Source organism: Manis pentadactyla, unplaced genomic scaffold (genome assembly GCF_030020395.1).
Source record: "Manis pentadactyla isolate mManPen7 unplaced genomic scaffold, mManPen7.hap1 scaffold_771, whole genome shotgun sequence".
NCBI lineage: Eukaryota > Metazoa > Chordata > Mammalia > Pholidota > Manidae > Manis > Manis pentadactyla.
The window spans coordinates 1-22,106 of NW_026645163.1; the positions used below are offsets into that span (position 1 = coordinate 1).

At 48.1% G+C, this 22,106-nt stretch overlaps 1 protein-coding gene and 1 long non-coding RNA gene across 2 annotated transcripts; both read right to left on the reverse strand.

Annotated features, from left to right (window-relative positions):
* Window positions 1-880: 880 nt before the first annotated feature.
* On the reverse strand, window positions 881-15,021 carry LOC118924454 (nuclear envelope pore membrane protein POM 121-like; the record flags this gene model as incomplete). Its single annotated transcript, XM_057496842.1, has 7 exons — window positions 881-1,189; window positions 4,943-5,045; window positions 9,441-9,612; window positions 11,156-11,236; window positions 12,873-13,013; window positions 13,331-13,540; window positions 14,929-15,021. Coding segments are annotated over 7 exons (1,109 nt in total), but the record flags the coding sequence as incomplete, so codon positions are not given.
* Window positions 5,796-7,561, reverse strand: LOC130682503 (uncharacterized). Its single transcript, XR_008995683.1, has 3 exons — window positions 7,347-7,561; window positions 6,454-6,542; window positions 5,796-5,844 (listed from the first exon to the last, which is right to left on the reverse strand). It is a non-coding gene; the product is annotated as an uncharacterized LOC130682503 (long non-coding RNA).
* Window positions 15,022-22,106: the final 7,085 nt, after the last annotated feature.

Below are 22,106 nucleotides of genomic sequence, written 5' to 3' on the forward strand. Positions count from 1 at the left end.
CCTAAAGAAGAAAACAAATCCTACCATTTGCAACAACAGCGATGAAGCTGGAGGGTATTATGCTCAGTGAAATAAGCCAGGTGGAGAAAGGCAAGTACCAAATGATTTCACTCATATGTGGAGCATAAGAGCAAAGAAAAACTGAAGGAACAAAACAGCAGCAGAATCACAGAACCCAAGAATGGACTACCTATTGAAATGGACTAAAGGGAAAGGGCTGAGCATAATGGGTGAGAAGGGAGGGATAAAGGCGGGAAAAAGAAAGGGGGCATTACAAATTGCATAAATAATGTGGGCGGGGGGCAAAGGGAGGGCTGCGCAACACAGAGAAGACACGTGGTAATTCTACAGCATCTTACTACACTGATGGACAGTGACTATAATAGGGTTCATGGGGGGGACTTGTTGAAGGGGGAAGCCTAGTAAACATAATGTTCTTCTTGTAATTGTAGATTAATACCAAAAAATAAAACATTTTAAAAGGCCGTGAGTGATCTTCCTTACTGCCCGTCTCTTAATGTCATTTTATCCCACTTTCCTTTTTAAACCTCTAGCCACACCTGGCTCTTCTCTGATTATTAAAACATAAGCTCGTCTCTGACTTCGGGCCTTTGCTCCTGTGCCTGGAATGCCCTCACCCCCAGCCGCTGTCCCTGCTCCCAACTCTGGAACTGCGGCCATGGCCTCAGTTTGCCATTGTCTCAGAAAGGCTCCCACTGCCTACCTACAAGCTCCTCCGGTCATGAGTCACACTGCTACCTGATGCTGTTTACAGTTAACATCTGTGCCTTCACTACAGCGTAGAGCTCCAAGAGTGTAGACTATGTTGGTACTTAAAACAGCACCTGGCTCTGCAGACCGAGCCCATTCCAAATCTCACCTGCAAGCACAGATGTGTTCTGAGGTGTGCTGGCCACGTAGATGGCAAACAGTGTGCTCTGGCCAGCTGCACCCAGGGAGTTCTGACACAGGCATCCCCAGAAAGGGGCTGTGTCACCAGTTCTCCCACTCCATCCTGGCACAAAGTTGAATACCCCAGTGGTGGAGCTGCTGTGGGGGGCTGACACGCTCATCCCAAAGACCCCGCTGCCAGCGGGGCCTGCTGACACCCCGGATGTGACATGGGATGAGGTGGTGCTGCCACCACTGCTGGTGGTCTGGGTCACAGCTTCAACGTCCGAGGTGGTGGCTGCAAAAGAGAAGGAAATGAGGATCACTGTCTAACCCTACACACAAAAGTATATTTGAAATGGATCTAAGACCTGAATGTAAGCCATGAAAACATAAAACTCTTAGAAAAAACATAAGCAAACGTCTCTTGGACATAAACATGAGTGACTTCTTCATGAACATATCTCCCCCGGCAAGGGAAACAAAAGCAAAAATGAACATATAGGACTATATCAAGCTGAAAAGCTTCTGTACAGGGAAGGACACCATCAATAGAACAAAAAGGCATCCTACAGTTTGGGAGAATATATTCATAAATGACAGATCTAATAAAGGGTTGACATCAACAATGTATAAAGAGCTCACACACCTCAACAAACAAAGAGCAAATAATCCAATTTAAAAATGGGCAGAGGAGCTGAACAGACAGTTCTCCAAAGAAGAAATCCAGATGGCCAACAGGCACATGAAAAGATGCTCCACATCACTAGTCATCAGAGAAATGCAAATTAAAACCGCAATGAGATATCACCTCACACCAGTAAGGATCGCCACCATCCAAAAGACAAACAACAACAAATGCTGGCGAGGATGAGGAGAAAGGGGAACCCTCCTCCCCTATTGGTGGGAATGTAATTTAGTTCAATCACTGTGGAAAGCAGTATGGAGGTTCCTCAAATATTCAAAATAGAAATACCATTTGACCCAGGAATACCACCTCTAGGAATTTACCCTAAGAATACAGCAGCCCAATTTTTAAAAGACAGAAGCACCCCTATATTTATCGCAGCACTATTTTCAATAGCCAAGAAATGGAAGGAACCTAAGTGTCCATCAGTAGATGAATGGATAAAGAAGATGTGGTACATATGCACAATGGAATACTACTCAGCCATAAGAAGAAAACAAATCCTACCATTTTTGTCAACATGGATGGAGCTAGAGGGTATTATGGTCAGTGAAATAAGCCAGATGGAAAAAGACAAGTACCAGATGATTTCACTCATCTCTGGAGTATAAGAACAAAGGAAAAACAGAAGGAATAAAACAGCAGCAGAATCACAGAACCCAAGAAAGGACTCACAATTACCAAATAGAAAGGGACTGGGGAGGATAGGTGGAAAGGGAGGGAGAAGGGGTGGAAGAAGAAAGGGGGCCTTATGATTAACATGTATAATTTGGGGGGGCACGGGGAGGGCTGTGCAACACGTAGTAGACAAGTAGTGATTTTGCAGCATCTTACTAGGCTGATGAACAGTGACTACTGGGGTATGTGGGGGGGACTTGGTGACGAGGGGAGTCTAGTAAACATAATGTTCCTCAAATAATTGCAGATTAATGATACCACAAAATAAAAAAATTGGAGGAAACAGCTGTGGTGCTGCCAAAGGCTGACTGGGTGCTGGAGATGGTGCCAAAAAGAGAGGCTGCGGGTTTCAATCCACGAAAACCTGACCACACGGTGGTGCCAAAGGCTGGCTGGGGTGGGGCCAGGGCTGCTGAGCTTCCAAAAGGAAAGGAGCTGCCGAAGCTGGGGGCCAGTGCTGGCTGGCAGTCCACATCTGCTGTCTGACAGTGGCTCCGAACGTGTGCTGTGGGGTGACTCCGGGATAGGACGGGACGGGGGGCCTGGTGCCGGAACCAAAGGGAGTGTTGAAGGCTGGGGTGGCAGTGCTGCTTAATGTCAGTGCAGGCTGGCTCGGGGCGATGGGGGCAGAGGTCGTGAGGGTGCCACTGAAGCCACCGAAACCGGCGGTGCTGCTGCCAGCAGCTGTCTGGATGGCGCCGGGCAGGGACTGGCTGAAGGTGACGGCTGTTGTTGGATCAGGCATGGCCTGAGCCTGCCAAACTGGAGTATGGAGCCCATGGCTGGGCAGAGCTGGCAGCAGAGGCAAGGGGGGACCCAAAGAAGACAGGCTGGGCAGTGGAAGCAGTGGGGCTGGTCATGCTGCTCGCAGTGCTGGTCACACTGCTCACACCAAAGCCAAAGACAGGCTTCTGGGCAGAGTCTGCGGCTGTGCCGGTGGTGGTCCCCCAAGCCGCTGCTGAGGGGATGCTGACACTGAAAGGGCCAGGGTACAGAGGGGTATTCATGCTAGTGCCTGAAGTAGTTGTCTGACTGAAGGAGGAAGGAGTTGACAAGGGCAAAGATGTAGGTAGCCCTGTGCTGCTAAAAACAGGACTGAAAGTGAGGGGAGGCTGCTGGTAGTCGGGGTGTGGGCAGAGCTGGAAGATGCCTCCGTTGTGACTTGGGAATGGCTGGATGGCACAGGACCCTCCTTCCCACTTTTAGGTGGAGCCACAAAGATGGGCTTGAACGTGGGACGTGCTGAAGACACAGCAGGAGCTGCCGAGGCAGAAGGGTTAGCAGGTGGTCTGCTCAGCGTTCCAAAGAGAACACTGGGCTTCAGGGTGGGGGCTGCGGCAGGCGGGGCCTGGGGTTTGGCAGATGTCTCAGCCTGAGAGGCTGGAGGTGAGTTGGTGGCATCACTGGCTGGTATTGCGGGAGAGGCAGGGGTCAGCCCCGAGAAAGGGGCTGTGTACCTGGAGTCTGAGGAGGGCCGGGGAGGGACCCTGGCTGTAAAGAGCCCAAGAGGGCCCAGAAGGCCAGGTGTCTGCAGGGGCGAAAGGGCCATGGGCGTGGCTGTTAGGCAGAGAAATACATATGAGTGGGGTGGAAAGAGTACAGGGTCAGCAAAGCCCCCTAGAAAGGACTCAGTTAACCAGTTAAACTTAGAAATCCGGAAAAGATTCAGAGTTAGTGAGTTAATCAGTTAAAGCTCAAAAGGTCAAGAGAAACTTGGCCTTGAAGGTTCGAATATTTCCCAGATAAAAGTATCTGAGCACAGCCCGTGTCTTCATTGTGTCCATTAGATCCTTGTATGATTAACTCTAGCCTGCTAAAAGGCCCACCTATAAACAGCAAAGAAAAGACGGGGAGATCCCAACTTAAAGCCAAAATTGTATTTTAAAAAAAACTAGGAAGTTTCAGAAGAAAGATTCTTAACATACTCCTTAGCAAACAAATAACTCTGCCCACCTTGGAGGAAAGGCAGACAGTCTTGATAAGCTAATTTTGCAGAATTACCTAGAGGACTGATGAGTAACTTAATGTCTCATCAAAGATACTTGAGACCACTTAACAAGCCCACACCCGAGCCCTCTGTCACATTCCTGAAAAATCCTTAAAAGGGGGAACCCCCAACCTTTCAGTGTGCTCCTATGTGAGGTCACCTGCACTTTCTAAGTGCATAACCTTTTAACTTTAAACTCCCTCTTTTCAACCTTTCAGGGTGCTGCACTCCTCTCTCTGAGGTCACCTGCACTTCCTAAGTGCATAACTTCAACTCTTCCCAACCTTTCAGGGCACTCCTCTCTCTGAAGTCACCCACACTTTCTAAGTGTGTGACCTTTTAATCTTAAAGTCTTGCTCTCCAACCTTTCAGGGCACTCCTCCCTCTCTGAGGTCACCTGCACTTCTTTCTGGCTAAGTAACTTTAAATAAAACTTTTACTCTGTTTCACTACTGTGTCTCTGCCCTTCAGTTCTTTGTCATGGCGGGGACAAGAACAGAAGAAAATACACAATGCCTCCCACCCAACATTGCCACTGCAGCAGATTCTAGGAAGAAGAACAGAAAATGTCAACTATGGTATCTCAAACGTGATGGTATTTGGTGCTCTAGAAGCCTTGCTGGGCCAGGGATTCAGCAGTCAACAAATATGACTCTGGGAACTGTCTCTGGAGTGTGAAATTAACCCATATTCCTTACCAGTCTTATCCTCGAAGATCCTCTTCAGCCACTGTGACTGAGCTTGCTTCTCCTGGTAATACTCTTCGACCGTGATCGAGCCGCTGATCCAGGGAGCTGGAGGCTACCAAGAGAAAAAGGAGAAGCCAAGCCAGTCAGAAGGAAGTGAAAGAAACTTGTACTGACCCTTCCATTCCTGAGACGCAGGGGAGTCAGACTGGGGCGGGCAGGGGTGGGTGGACAGATCATACCAAGATCAGCAGGATCCCTCGCCTGGAGGGCACCAGGGGAACCTTGCGTCTGTGTGGCTGGGAGCTGCTGGGTGTAGGTGGAGAATCCCAGGAGTTCTGCTCCCTACGTGTGGTTGTATCTGCAAATAAAGTATCAGACTTCCTTTCTTCCTGCTCTCTTCCAGAAATGGAGAGGTTTGTCTATCCAGCCTAGTTTTTAATACTGAACTGTCACTAGGTATCTCTGAGATTCTATCTTCTATGGTTTGGGCACTTGGATGGTGTTGGCAAGATTATTTCTAACAGTCAAGACGACGTGAAGTGGTCATTGCTCCAAATGCGTGCACATGGTTGCTTACTGGACAGAAATTGCCTGGTCTGCTCAGATTCCTCCACCTAGGCTTACCTTACAACAAACCCCCCAGGTGGCCTGGGTTATGCTCTACGAGTCTGGGCCACCTTTCTCCCTGACCAGACCATAAACCCCGAAGGACAGGAACATCTCTCTCTGTAACTACCAAGCCCCACACAAATCAAGGCTCAGTACGTGTTTCCAGTGGGTTGTGGTCCATGTGCCCTCCATACACTACCGCCAACACATGCCACGCGTTCATCAACTTACCCTGTTCACCCTGGGACTCCTTGTTTACCGGCGGAGCAGAAGAGCCAGATCCCTGAGGACCGTCCTCTTCTCTGTAGGAGGAAGAGGCACAATTAAGTTTAGAAAAGCACTGGATAACTTCTTACACCCTCCTAACTACCAACTGACCAAAGTCTAGAACAACCATGACTAAGATCTCAGTGTGTCAAGACAACAAAAAGAAGCAAAGAAAATTCCTAAAGAAATGAAGGGAGGCAGTTCACAGAAGCCGTAGAGACACCTTTGTCTTAAAACAAGCAGAAAACAATCTTCAGAACCTTACATACAACCTGCCAAGTTTCTGAGAGTCCTAGTCACACCTCTATCTCTAAGAAAGCGGCATTCTAGTCAGGCACCTAGGGGTCTAGAATGTGAAGCCTGCTGCCCACCCCCATCAGTCACTCTGTTCACTCTGTCCCGTGCAAGCCCTTCCCCTTACGCCCCAGCCCCTCACGCTGCAGCATGAGGGGAAGCAGAGGCCGGTGTGGTCACACTATGTGACGACTGCAAGAGACGAGAGCGATTCAGGGCAGCACCATCTCTGCCCTTTAGATGTGAACCATTTTGATTCTCCAAATCGGAGTCTCAGAAAGCCTAAGAGCCAAGTAAATTTCCCTCCTTTCCCACCCTCTCATTAATCCACACAGGAAATCACCGATTACCTCATTTTCTTTTCTGGACTCCCTGGTGTCTGTGAGCGGGAGGAGGCTGGACTGGAGAAGGGTGAGGCACTGGGACGCCTCTTCCAGAGCTAAAAGCCAAACACAAGTTATGTGACTGACCTTGGGAAGAACATAGAATCTGACCTTCAACATAATTCTGTGGCTCTAATCCATCACTGTATATAAAGTCTCCTTTTCAAGTGACTAAAAACACATTTCTTTCTGAAGTGGGGCTTCTGAAAAGTGAGTCAATTGCCAGTATTTGAAAGGGTTGTTGTCATTGGCCAAAGTTGGAAAAGTTGCATCAGAAAGAGCAGCTACACTATACTGAGGATCATGAAATGTTTATAAAATATCATCAGTTCATAAAGATAACACAGCAAGAATCATATTGGTCACCTTTGGTGTTAACTACTGAATCAGTGCCTGCTTATTATCCTGCCACTCCTATAGATAGGGTTTGTTCTTCTATCTAGAATTACACAGAACTTCAGTTAACAAATGCAGAAGGAAGGACAGAATTAGAACATCACCATTTTGCCACAATGGACATAGACAAAGGCAAAAAATGGCTGCTAAAATCAGCAGGTGAAAAGCTCATAGGAACAATAAAGTGAAGGATCAGACTGACCCCTGAGCCCAGTGGGAGGCAACCACACGGCACGTGCTCCCGATGTGATGCGATCAGAAGTGCACAGCAGCACCTCTGCCCGAATCACTAAACTCGAAACTCATCAAGCCTCAGGAGTCAACTGCCCATTTACAGGGAAAATAGGGAGAGAGTAATTGTCAAAATGGCACCATGACGAAAACAAAATCCAGAATGTAGTAAATTCTATAGAACATAATGACACAGACTTTTCAAAAGTTAAGAAAAAGCGTAGTAGTAGTACCGTTGATTGAGTCTAAGAGAGGCCTGACGTCCCCGCTGCGGGGGAGGGCGCGCGCAGCCGCCGCCCCAGCCCGGGTGCTCCGCGCCTGCGGCGGCGGCGGCAGCAGCCGCGACAGCCCGCGGGGGAAGCCTGACAGCTGGAGGCCGCCAGGGGGAGCCGGCCGCGCGGGCCAGGAGCGCCCGGGGAGGCCGCGCTGTGAGGCCAGTGACCTGCCGCCTGCGGCTCCTCCGACGGGCCGAGGCGTGGGAGCCGGGGCCCGGCAGCCGGGAGAGCCGGCATCCTGGCGGGGCCCGCGCACCCCGGGGCTGTGTGTGGCGCGCCCCAGGACCGCGGAGGGGTTCTGCCACCGCGGGGAGTTTGCCGGGCCACCCAGCCGGCCTGAGCAGCGTGGCGGGCCGTGGGAACGCGGGCTCCGCCCCCGGTGGACCCACGGGCGGTGTAGGGCGCGTCCCTCGCCCCGACCACCCCCGGCGTCCTGGCGCCCAACCCCTGGAGCCCCGCCCCTGGCGCAGTGCCTCGAGCATCTTCGCTCCGCCCAGGCCTGTTAAAAAGTTGATTATTTTTACCCTGTCTGCTTGTTAGGCCATCAGATACAACCTTGTATAATGCTAGGTCTGAAGCGCTGAGTGTGAATTAAGTCCCCTGAAATGTAAATTTCAGTACTTATTTTGGTGGCACTTCTTGAATGCTTACTATGGACAGTGTAGACGCATGAACACTTTACATGTACTGCCTCACAACTATCCTATGAAGTAGGTCAAAATCATTATTTCCATAAGTGTACAACCTTACCTTCAGATTTTTTGTTACATATATGAATTAAATACCTTTAATGCTCAAAAAAAAAGAGTCTAAGAGACATGTGAACCAAACACAATGAGTTGATTTTTGGTCCCTGATTCAAAGTAACTGTAATAAGACAGGGAGGGTAAGAAGGGCAAATTGGAGCGATGATAACTAACGTTAAGTCTTTATTATTAAGAGGAATAGAGGCATTGTGGTTATTAATATTCAAAAAGTTTTGAAAATACACTGAAGTACCTACAGGTGAAACAACGTGTTTGTACTTTAAAACACAAGAGGAAAACCAATTTGGGGTGGGGGTGTTGATGGATCAGGACTGACAAAACACTGTTAACTGCTGGAGCCACATGGAGGTTCATTATGATATTTTTCCTTCCTTTTGTGTATGTATGACATTTGATATAAAATTGTAAGAAGGGGCAATGACTATGTATGTCAGGTTTGTTGTGATCACTGATTGAGGAAATGTGTGTACAATGCTCAGCAGAGGGCCTAGTGCAGAATAGATCCAGGTAAAGCTTCGTACTATTATGCTCTGCATTGTCATAACTGCTTGGCCGGGGCCTTCATCTCCTGTATTTGTCATTTATCATTAATGTGTCATTTATATTACTCTAAGAGCCTTCTGTATGGATGAAAACTTATGTCAAATTCTTTCTCCTCTCAAAAACCTCCTTCACGCATGTCTTAGTTTTTTTCCAGCTCCTATATATTGGGTGCCTGCTTACTGACAAGCACTGTAATGGGTGCTTTTCAAACATTACCTTCAATCTTTATAACAATCCTTTAGAGATGAGAAAAAGAGAGTTTAAGTCATTTACCTGCCCACGAGTCTATAGCTACTAAGTGCCAAAGCCAAGATTTGAACCCAAGTCATTCTGGTAGCAAAACTTGATCTGTTCTCCAGTCTACACTACATCCTTTCTAAAAATAATTATAACCACTTATTTTTAAAACTTTCATTAAATTCCCAGTGCCTAGAGGATGAATTTACGACCCAATGCAATTCAGACTCAATCTACCTTTTTAATCAAATTAGTACCATTTTTTGAATTATTCATCCTTTGTCTATTTATCTATAATAATGGCTCTGTCTTGTGTCAGGTTTCCACATAGGCATTCTGGGCTTTCTAGTTTGTTCCCCTGGTCCATAGCGATCATTCAAGGGTTGGTAACTGCTGTTAGCTTAGAGGTGATCTCAGCATCTGACAGAAGGTGGCTAGTAAACACTGCATAATCAACTAATAAATGCAAAGAACCCACTTCTGCCACATCACCAGGTGCGTGTACCTGAGAGATGCCTCCAGTAGAAGTGTAGGAACTGGTAATGGCATTGCGGCTGGACATACGGATGCCACATGTGCACGTGCCCTTCGAGCAGCTCACAGCAGAGGTGCAGGTTCTCTTACGCAGCTCGCCATCTGAGCTCTGGGAACTGAGGCCTCTCTGCAGAGGCCCAGGCCTAACAGGGAAATAAAAGGGGAAAACACAGATGTGCTACTGAAAGGCACCAACATTGTTTTAAGGCTTCATCCACAGTCACAAAACTGTTCTAACGCAATGGAAAAGGATAATGTTGTTAATTTTATTGTTAATTCAGCTAAACATGTCTCACAAAGTCAGAAAGGGAAAGCTCAGTATTTAAAAAATTAAAAGTATGATTCTACTTATATATAGTCTTGGAAACGCACACAAATCTATAGTGACAGAATGGGGACCAATGGATGCCTGGCAACAGGGACAGGATGAGAGGGAGATTTTAAGGCTTCACCAAGGGGCATGGGGAAACTTCTGGCAGTGGTGGTGATGTTCATTATCTTGACTGTGGTGATGGTTTCGTGGGTGTGAAATTTAGACAAAATAGTTATTGTGGCATGTTACTCAAAATGTCCTCTCTGATTTCAAAGAGGAAAATTTATAGGACAATAATTCTGATAAGGATACATGTCAAAATTGATCAAATGGTACACTTCAAAGAGGCACAGTTTATTTATGTCAATTATACCTCAATAAAGGTGTTTTAAAAAGTTTAGGAGGAACCAACCACTTTTTCTAAGATTCAAACTGAAACAGAAATTTCCTAAACATCTTTCCTGTGAAATAGTCATCCAACTGTTGTGACAGCAGAGACAGCTCACTGTCTCCTGGCTGATGAATGTCAGCCACAGAGCAGTTTATCCCTGCACTAGATGCAAACATACTTCCTCTTTCACTTACTTCACCTATGGATCCCACCTGGAGCCAAGCCAAGCCAATTGTCCTCCTTTCATGTGATAGTCCTTCAGATTTTTGCAGGCCATTATCCTTCACTCCCTCATTTCTTTACACCCCTGAGGATTTTCTCCTCTGGGCTAGTGCTTATGTACCTTTAGAACCCCCTCACCCACCACCACCCCATGACATCTTGAGTTGCTTCACTCTCTCGCAGTGAATTTCAGTTTGTGTCTGCGTCCTCTTGCAGGGCAGGACAGCCAACCAGCAGCACTCCGTGGACAGCGGGACTAAGGGATTCAGGACCACCACCGACCGGCCTCCTCCTAGTCTTTGTTCTGCTATCAGCCCAGAGTAGGAGCATGTTAAGCTTTTTTGGCAGCCATATCATCGTGCTGACTCAGTTTAAAAATGTAACTTACCCCAAGCCTTTTCACACACATTTCCAGCCTCTTTCCCTCCCAGCCAATTCTTCCTCAAATATAATTAAGCTAAAAGGCAGAAATCTCACATTTTTCTTAAATTTCATACTGCTGCATTCTATCCATTGCACAAACCTTGTGATCTTTTTGTTACATACTTGGTTATTCAGTGTATCTACAAACCCTCTTAGCCTTAGCATATTTTATGCATATTAAAGAAAAATAGTAAAAGGAATTAGACAAAATAGTTATTGTGGCAAGTTACTCAAAATGTTCCTCTCTGACTTCAAAGAGGAAAACTTACAGGTCAATAAGTCTGATAATGATCCTTTCCCAAACAGGAAGCCTCACCCAGATGGATTCTAAACTTACTCAGGCACAAAAGCAGCAGGGACTCCGTTGGCCACCTCCGGCTTAAAAGCTGAATGGCCACTCCCACTGCTGTCATGGCACCTGTGACAAATCACAAACCCTCAGTTAGATGATACGACCTCTCCTTTAAGCATACTCTCATATTCCTGGGATCTTATACTCTTTCTACAGAACATAGGTTCATGCTAGACAAGAAAAGGTTGCCTCAGATCTCAAAGATTCAGGAAGGTCAATTTATTCTAGGACTGTCCTAATCTAATAAGAAAAGTATAAAAATGCATCAAGACCTTTTGAACTATTCAGGTGTACTGATTATTTGCTAACTTCTCACCAAAGCGCTGCAATCACAAATTTAATATCCTACCATCTGTAAACTAAAGACAAAAAAACACTTTAGCCACCCACCTACACACATACCCCAGTGCTCTCACTTAGTTCAGTCTGTAAGAGAAGAACTTCACAGGTCACAGATAAGGGCCTGCGCATGGTGCACATAATCACTGCTTATTCCAATTATGGGAAAGACAACACAGAGCCTTCAGTTATAGGCTCACTGGGGTCTAGACAAATTACCAACCTGGAGAACATGAGAAACCTGTTTTGACCATAAGAATAGTTATTTTCTCTCTGACCTCCAACACACCATCTCCCTCTGCCACTCCTGCTTAGTTGGCTGACATGAGCTCAGACTGCTCCCTTGTAAAGCATATCCCTAGTATTCATTACCTGATCTTCCAACGTTACTGCCAATCAATCTTCCAATGAACACACTTGCATTTATTAGTATTTCCTTACCTAATGTTGCCATCTACAGTATCAAAGATGGCCAGCTGTGAACCTGCAGGTTATGGCTGACCTGGTGTAACTGATGAGGACAATGGTTCTATTTCTCAAATGTAGGCCCACTGTCTCCTCAGAGCATGTTTCCTTGACCACCTTATATACAGAGCTCGCCCTTTCTCATGACCCTTTTATAGCACTGCTTTTTAAAAATCTTTATATACTTACAATCTATAATTACCCTGTTTCGTTGATTACCCAAGTCCCAGGAGACCTTTGCTTGCTCACTGCTCTATCCACAGTGCCTGGAGTAGGCTCTGGCACATGGTGGGTCTTGGAATTTGTTGAGTTACAAGAAAATTCTTAACTGACTCCTTGGAAAGCCACAAGCAGTTCTGCATCTTACTCAGACCCTTCAACTTCCTCTCTTTCCATCGAGGAAACAGACTGCTTCCTCTATTTTCGTTACATTTTCAAAAACCAAATAATGAAACTGGTTTTATTCTCATTACTCATAAAGCTACCATACTCCAGTCTTCACTGTTCTTTGCTAAGTATTTCCTTCAGCACAAACATGACACCTAAGCTGATGGTCACCCAAATAACTGACCACCACAAGGGGAAGACTTTCAGCATTCTCTCAAAATAAAATTTAACACATTTATGTCAAAAGTATGAAGCTGATGTGGTAAGTAACTGTTGGCTTTTCTCTAGTACTTATGGAAAAGGTATATTACAAAATGTATGTAACCTGTGCCTAATGAAAGGCATAGCATTAAAGCTCTTGTTACCAAGCTCTTCCATGAAAGCCAAAGAAGGGGACCTGCTGTTCACACACAGGAGGTGGCCTCTGATTCTTTTGGGAAGTGATCTCTCTTTCAACAAACCCCAGGAGGCCGTGTGGGAGGCACGTTGAGTACTCTGCAGGGCATGTTACCTTCTTTTGTCCTCCTGACCAGCAGCAGATGTTTGGTCTTCCTCCTCCTCCACTGTCCTTTTCTTCCTTTTCCAACATTGGAGGGCAAGCAGAACAGCCTCCTTTGACCACGGGTCTCGGGCCTTAGGGATCTGCGCTGCTCTGTAACAGAAAACAGGATTCTAGCTTTAAGATATTCTGATCATGATGCTACATAGCATGAACTTCAGGCGCTGGAAATCAGAAGCTATCCAACAAGCAAAAGGGTAATTTATACACTCACACAAATGGCCCTTAGCTGTTAAGCTACAGTCTTGGGAAAAACCCAGAAAATAAAAAACTGCTCAATAAATGGAACTTGAGATTTCTCCCTCACATAAGGAGCTTCTCCCTTTCCTTTGAGTTACAGTTATTCTCTCAGATGAACAACTGCAGGAGAATAAAGTGGATACACTGGGAGTCTTTTCCTCCATGCTTACATTGGAAAACGAGCCAGGTTGCTCCCGGGAGGAGCGATCCTCACTGTCGAAGGCCTGCACACCACTCTGGAACTACCACGACACAGCACACGCTTCCTGTGACCGCCACTCCGGGGCAGCGTGGGAAGCACACAGGAATACCGGCCCTGCTGGATTGGGTATCGTCTTGGATGTGTTATGCCAAAGTGGTGTGGTGAAGTCCCACAGACCCTGCGGAGAATGGGAGACACATTATGGAATCAAACCAGCTTAGAAGAATGACAGAAAGTTTAAATTCCTTAAGAATCATGTGGGTTTAGTTATTTTCCAGAGAGCTTAATCCTCTAAGCAATACAAAATATAGCATTTTTATGGCTTTCCCCATTCCACCTAAGGGCAGAAAGTGGCAGGTACTTAACAGCTGTCCCTACAATGGATTCAACAACTTTGAGGGGGAAATTGAAAAACTGCACAAACAAGTCAAACTACAGTGGAAGAAAAGTGTGCGTATGGAGGTGCAGGGACAAATTTTACAAGAATCCTTCAATCTCTTATGCTAAGTCATCAGAAATGTACACCCAAAGTCAAACACTTTAAAAACCTGAATGTTCACCTTTTCAAATAAATGTACTTATCAAGGATCTAGTGTTGTCACTGAAGATTTCAATTTGCTGTTATAACTTAACTGGGACTAAATGAAAACAAATGACTTTTTAATCTAATCATCGATATCACCCAAGTTATATCCATCCAGGAGGTTTCCTGGGTACACCTCTTTGAGGTGAGCTGATACAATTTATTGGTACAAAGATAGAAAAGTAACAAAACCTAATAGAGTACTATACTATACAGACAGAAGGTATTCTTACCTGAGGCAGGGATATTTTAAGTGATTTACCAAGTATTCTACTAAAAACATTCTGTATTAAAGTTCAGATCTTTAAGAACTGAAAGAAAGATTTGCAACAACGTGGATGTGGCTAGAGGGTATTATGCTCAGTGAAATATGCCAGGCAGGGAAAGACAAGTATCAAATGATTTCATTCATCTATGGAGCATAAGAATAGAGAAAAAAACTGAAGGCACAAAACAGCAGACTCACAGAAGACAAGAATGGACTAACAGATACCAAAGAGAAAGGGACTGGGAAGGGTGGGTGCGAAGGGAGGGAGAAGGGGAATAAGGGGCATTAGGATCAACATACATGATGTAGGGGGGGTGGGCACGGGGAGGGCAGTATAGCACGCAGAGAAGACAAGTAGTGACTCTATAGCATCTCCCTACGCTGATGGACAGTGACTGTAACGGGGAATGAGGGGGGTACTTGATAATGGGGGGAGTCTAGTGACCACCGTGTTGCTCATGTAACTGTACACTAATGATACCAAAATAAGTTAAAAATTAAAAATCAGAGGAATAGAAAAATGACCCAAAAAAAGGAACTGAAAGAAGACAACAGTTCTGGCAGCACATCTCATACCGAAGGCTAAAGGGAGGCAGGTGGACGCGCACCAAGGTGTTTGAAGAGGTGAAAAGGGCACAGAACCCACTTAGGACTTAAGAAAAAAGACTTCCAAAGTCAAGTCCTCCTCGGTCTGGGGAGGGTCAGCGTGTCTTACCGGCGATGAGGCCTCCGTGGGGACCCGAGGAAACGAGTGGGTACTGAAGGGGGAATGCGATCCCGGCGGGCCGAGGGAGCCGGCGGGGCGGGGATTGCGGGGCGGGCGGGGCTTCCGAGGAAGGCCGGGCGCCGGCTCCTGGCCTCCGGAACGGGGGCGGGCTGCGGGGGGCAGAGCTTGCTCAAAACCCCTCCATTCGGGAAATCAGCGAGCTCTGTACGGCGGCGGAGCGGCTAACGCGGCTCTCTCCGCTAAACTGCCTGCCTTCCCTTCAGCGCCTGGGCTAGAGGTGGGCGGGCATTGTGCGCTGGCGGCGCGCGCTCCCAAGTTGCCGGGAGACGGCGCGCGATTGGCAGCTCGGGGCTCGCGGCTCAGGCCCCCCCAGGCCGGGCCCCCCCCCGCCCCCAGCCTGCTGGCCCAGCGCGGCCGCCCCGGGCACCAGGTACTCGGCAGGACACCCGTTGGCGAGACAGCGAAAAAGAAAAAGGAAAAGGGAAAGAAAAGCGTTGAAGTCTTTCATAAAGGTCAATTGGTATAATGTGAACTTTTTTTTTTCCTTTTTCCTTTTTCATTAAGGTATCGTTGATATACACTGCTCTGAAGGTTTCACAAGAAACCTTCAATGTGGGTACTACCTTCACCCATATTATCGAGTCCCCCCTATACCCCATTGCCGTCGCTGTCCATCAGCGGAGCACGACGCCACGGAGTCCCTACTTGTCTTCTCTGAGCTACATTGTTTCCCCGTGAGCCCACACACACCAGGTGCACCAATCATAATACCCCTTCATGAATCCTCTTCTTCCTGCCATACCCCTCCCCTTTGGTAATCGCTAGTCGCTTCTTGGGGTCTGTGAGTCCGCTGCTGTTTTGTTCCTTCAGATTTGGTTTGATTTAATACGCCACAAATGAGGGAAGTCATTTGGTACTTGTCTTTCTCTGCCTGGCTTATTTCACTGAGCATAAGACCCTCCAGCTCCATCCATGTTGTAGCAAATGGTAGGATTTGTTTCCTTCTTATGGCTGAATAGTGTAACATTTTGTATATGTGCCACCTCTTCTCTATCCATTCATCTACAGATGGCCACTTAGGTTGCTTCCATACCTTGGTTGTAAATAGTGCTGCAATAAACAGACAGATGGTATTCTCACCTGAAGCAGGTATATTTTAAGTGATTTACCAAGTATTCTGTTAAAGTCATACTGTATTAAAGTTCAGAGCTTTAGGAACTGAAAGAAAGATTATCAATAACGTGGATGGGGCTAGAGTATGCTCAGTGAAATATGCCAGGCAGGGAAAGACAAGTATCAAGTAGTTTCACTCATCTGTGGAGCATAAGAACGGAGAAAAAACTGAAGGCACGAAACAGCAGCAGACTCACGAACCCGAGAATGGACTAACAGATACCAAAGGGAAAGGGACGGGAAGGGTGGGTGCGAAAGGAGGGAGAAGGGGAATAAGGGGCATTAGGATCAACATACATGATGTAGGGGGGGTGGGCACGGGGAGGCATGGCAGTATAGCACGCAGAGAAGACAAGTAGTGACTCTATAGCATCTCCCTACGCTGATGGACAGTGACTGTAACGGGGTATGAGGGGGGGACTTGATAATGGGGGGAGTCTAGTAACCACCGTGTTGCTCATGTAACTGTACACTAATGATACCAAAAAAAGTTAAAAATTAAAAATCAGAGGAATAGAAAAATGACCCAAAAAAAGGAACTGAAAGAAGACAACAGTTCTGGCAGCACATCTCATAGCGAAGGCTAAAGGGAGGCAGGTGGACGCGCACCAAGGTGTTTGAAGAGGTGAAAAGGGCACAGAACCCACTTAGGACTTAAGAAAAAAGACTTTCAAAGTCAAGTCCTCCTCGGTCTGGGGAGGGTCAGCGTGTCTTACCGGCGATGAGGCCTCCGAGGGGACACGAGGAAACGAGTGGGTACTGAAGGGGGAATGCGATCCCGGCGGGCCGAGGGAGCCGGCGGGGCGGGGCTTGCGGGGCGGGCGGGGCTTCCGAGGAAGGCCGGGCGCCGGCTCCTGGCCTCCGGAACGGGGGCGGGCTGCGGGGGGCAGAGCTTGCTCAAAACCCCTCCCATTCGGGAAATCAGCGAGCTCTGTACGGCGGCGGAGCGGCTAACGCGGCTCTCTCCGCTAAACTGCCTGCCTTCCCTTCAGCGCCTGGGCTAGAGGTGGGTGGGCATTGTGCGCTGGCGGCGCGCGCTCCCAAGTTGCCGGGAGACGGCGCGCGATTGGCAGCTCGGGGCTCGCGGCTCAGGCCCCCCCAGGCCGGGCCCCCCCCCCCGCCCCCAGCCTGCTGGCCCAGCGCGGCCGCCCCGGGCACCAGGTACTCGGCAGGACACCCGTTGGCGAGACAGCGAAAAAGAAAAAGGAAAAGGGAAAGAAAAGCGTTGAAGTCTTTCATAAAGGTCAATTGGTATAATGTGAACTTTTTTTTTTCCTTTTTCCTTTTTCATTAAGGTATCGTTGATATACACTGCTCTGAAGGTTTCACAAGAAACCTTCAATGTGGGTACTACCTTCACCCATATTATCGAGTCCCCCCTATACCCCATTGCCGTCGCTGTCCATCAGCGGAGCACGACGCCACGGAGTCCCTACTTGTCTTCTCTGAGCTACATTGTTTCCCCGTGAGCCCACACACACCAGGTGCACCAATCATAATACCCCTTCATGAATCCTCTTCTTCCTGCCATACCCCTCCCCTTTGGTAATCGCTAGTCGCTTCTTGGGGTCTGTGAGTCCGCTGCTGTTTTGTTCCTTCAGATTTGCTTTGATTTAATACGCCACAAATGAGGGAAGTCATTTGGTACTTGTCTTTCTCTGCCTGGCTTATTTCACTGAGCATAAGACCCTCCAGCTCCATCCATGTTGTAGCAAATGGTAGGATTTGTTTCCTTCTTATGGCTGAATAGTGTAACATTTTGTATATGTGCCACCTCTTCTCTATCCATTCATCTACAGATGGCCACTTAGGTTGCTTCCATACCTTGGTTGTAAATAGTGCTGCAATAAACAGACAGATGGTATTCTCACCTGAAGCAGGTATATTTTAAGTGATTTACCAAGTATTCTGTTAAAGTCATACTGTATTAAAGTTCAGAGCTTTAGGACCTGAAAGAAAGATTATCAATAACGTGGATGGGGCTAGAGTATGCTCAGTGAAATATGCCAGGCAGGGAAAGACAAGTATCAAGTAGTTTCACTCATCTGTGGAGCATAAGAACGGAGAAAAAACTGAAGGCACGAAACAGCAGCAGACTCACGAACCCGAGAATGGACTAACAGATACCAAAGGGAAAGGGATGGGAAGGGTGGGTGCGAAAGGAGGGAGAAGGGGAATAAGGGGCATTAGGATCAACATACATGATGTAGGGGGGGTGGGCACGGGGAGGCATGGCAGTATAGCACGCAGAGAAGACAAGTAGTGACTCTATAGCATCTCCCTACGCTGATGGACAGTGACTGTAACGGGGTATGAGGGGGGGACTTGATAATGGGGGGAGTCTAGTAACCACCGTGTTGCTCATGTAACTGTACACTAGTGATACCAAAAAAAGTTAAAAATTAAAAATCAGAGGAATAGAAAAATGACCCAAAAAAAGGAACTGAAAGAAGACAACAGTTCTGGCAGCACATCTCATAGCGAAGGCTAAAGGGAGGCAGGTGGACGCGCACCAAGGTGTTTGAAGAGGTGAAAAGGGCACAGAACCCACTTAGGACTTAAGAAAAAAGACTTTCAAAGTCAAGTCCTCCTCGGTCTGGGGAGGGTCAGCGTGTCTTACCGGCGATGAGGCCTCCGAGGGGACCCGAGGAAACGAGTGGGTACTGAAGGGGGAATGCGATCCCGGCGGGCCGAGGGAGCCGGCGGGGCGGGGCTTGCGGGGCGGGCGGGGCTTCCGAGGAAGGCCGGGCGCCGGCTCCTGGCCTCCGGAACGGGGGCGGGCTGCGGGGGGCAGAGCTTGCTCAAAACCCCTCCCATTCGGGAAATCAGCGAGCTCTGTACGGCGGCGGAGCGGCTAACGCGGCTCTCTCCGCTAAACTGCCTGCCTTCCCTTCAGCGCCTGGGCTAGAGGTGGGCGGGCATTGTGCGCTGGCGGCGCGCGCTCCCAAGTTGCCGGGAGACGGCGCGCGATTGGCAGCTCGGGGCTCGCGGCTCAGGCCCCCCCAGGCCGGGCCCCCCCCCCGCCCCCAGCCTGCTGGCCCAGCGCGGCCGCCCCGGGCACCAGGTACTCGGCAGGACACCCGTTGGCGAGACAGCGAAAAAGAAAAAGGAAAAGGGAAAGAAAAGCGTTGAAGTCTTTCATAAAGGTCAATTGGTATAATGTGAACTTTTTTTTTTCCTTTTTCCTTTTTCATTAAGGTATCGTTGATATACACTGCTCTGAAGGTTTCACAAGAAACCTTCAATGTGGGTACTACCTTCACCCGTATTATCGAGTCCCCCCTATACCCCATTGCCGTCGCTGTCCATCAGCGGAGCACGACGCCACGGAGTCCCTACTTGTCTTCTCTGAGCTACATTGTTTCCCCGTGAGCCCACACACACCAGGTGCACCAATCATAATACCCCTTCATGAATCCTCTTCTTCCTGCCATACCCCTCCCCTTTGGTAATCGCTAGTCGCTTCTTGGGGTCTGTGAGTCCGCTGCTGTTTTGTTCCTTCAGGTTTGCTTTGATTTAATACGCCACAAATGAGGGAAGTCATTTGGTACTTGTCTTTCTCTGCCTGGCTTATTTCACTGAGCATAAGACCCTCCAGCTCCATCCATGTTGTAGCAAATGGTAGGATTTGTTTCCTTCTTATGGCTGAATAGTGTAACATTTTGTATATGTGCCACCTCTTCTCTATCCATTCATCTACAGATGGCCACTTAGGTTGCTTCCATACCTTGGTTGTAAATAGTGCTGCAATAAACAGACAGATGGTATTCTCACCTGAAGCAGGTATATTTTAAGTGATTTACCAAGTATTCTGTTAAAGTCATACTGTATTAAAGTTCAGAGCTTTAGGACCTGAAAGAAAGATTATCAATAACGTGGATGGGGCTAGAGTATGCTCAGTGAAATATGCCAGGCAGGGAAAGACAAGTATCAAGTAGTTTCACTCATCTGTGGAGCATAAGAACGGAGAAAAAACTGAAGGCACGAAACAGCAGCAGACTCACGAACCCGAGAATGGACTAACAGATACCAAAGGGAAAGGGACGGGAAGGGTGGGTGCGAAAGGAGGGAGAAGGGGAATAAGGGGCATTAGGATCAACATACATGATGTAGGGGGGGTGGGCACGGGGAGGCATGGCAGTATAGCACGCAGAGAAGACAAGTAGTGACTCTATAGCATCTCCCTACGCTGATGGACAGTGACTGTAACGGGGTATGAGGGGGGGACTTGATAATGGGGGGAGTCTAGTAACCACCGTGTTGCTCATGTAACTGTACACTAATGATACCAAAAAAAGTTAAAAATTAAAAATCAGAGGAATAGAAAAATGACCCAAAAAAAGGAACTGAAAGAAGACAACAGTTCTGGCAGCACATCTCATAGCGAAGGCTAAAGGGAGGCAGGTGGACGCGCACCAAGGTGTTTGAAGAGGTGAAAAGGGCACAGAACCCACTTAGGACTTAAGAAAAAAGACTTTCAAAGTCAAGTCCTCCTCGGTCTGGGGAGGGTCAGCGTGTCTTACCGGCGATGAGGCCTCCGAGGGGACACGAGGAAACGAGTGGGTACTGAAGGGGGAATGCGATCCCGGCGGGCCGAGGGAGCCGGCGGGGCGGGGCTTGCGGGGCGGGCGGGGCTTCCGAGGAAGGCCGGGCGCCGGCTCCTGGCCTCCGGAACGGGGGCGGGCTGCGGGGGGCAGAGCTTGCTCAAAACCCCTCCCATTCGGGAAATCAGCGAGCTCTGTACGGCGGCGGAGCGGCTAACGCGGCTCTCTCCGCTAAACTGCCTGCCTTCCCTTCAGCGCCTGGGCTAGAGGTGGGCGGGCATTGTGCGCTGGCGGCGCGCGCTCCCAAGTTGCCGGGAGACGGCGCGCGATTGGCAGCTCGGGGCTCGCGGCTCAGGCCCCCCCAGGCCGGGCCCCCCCCCCGCCCCCAGCCTGCTGGCCCAGCGCGGCCGCCCCGGGCACCAGGTACTCGGCAGGACACCCGTTGGCGAGACAGCGAAAAAGAAAAAGGAAAAGGGAAAGAAAAGCGTTGAAGTCTTTCATAAAGGTCAATTGGTATAATGTGAACTTTTTTTTTTCCTTTTTCCTTTTTCATTAAGGTATCGTTGATATACACTGCTCTGAAGGTTTCACAAGAAACCTTCAATGTGGGTACTACCTTCACCCGTATTATCGAGTCCCCCCTATACCCCATTGCCGTCGCTGTCCATCAGCGGAGCACGACGCCACGGAGTCCCTACTTGTCTTCTCTGAGCTACATTGTTTCCCCGTGAGCCCACACACACCAGGTGCACCAATCATAATACCCCTTCATGAATCCTCTTCTTCCTGCCATACCCCTCCCCTTTGGTAATCGCTAGTCGCTTCTTGGGGTCTGTGAGTCCGCTGCTGTTTTGTTCCTTCAGATTTGCTTTGATTTAATACGCCACAAATGAGGGAAGTCATTTGGTACTTGTCTTTCTCTGCCTGGCTTATTTCACTGAGCATAAGACCCTCCAGCTCCATCCATGTTGTAGCAAATGGTAGGATTTGTTTCCTTCTTATGGCTGAATAGTGTAACATTTTGTATATGTGCCACCTCTTCTCTATCCATTCATCTACAGATGGCCACTTAGGTTGCTTCCATACCTTGGTTGTAAATAGTGCTGCAATAAACAGACAGATGGTATTCTCACCTGAAGCAGGTATATTTTAAGTGATTTACCAAGTATTCTGTTAAAGTCATACTGTATTAAAGTTCAGAGCTTTAGGACCTGAAAGAAAGATTATCAATAACGTGGATGGGGCTAGAGTATGCTCAGTGAAATATGCCAGGCAGGGAAAGACAAGTATCAAGTAGTTTCACTCATCTGTGGAGCATAAGAACGGAGAAAAAACTGAAGGCACGAAACAGCAGCAGACTCACGAACCCGAGAATGGACTAACAGATACCAAAGGGAAAGGGACGGGAAGGGTGGGTGCGAAAGGAGGGAGAAGGGGAATAAGGGGCAT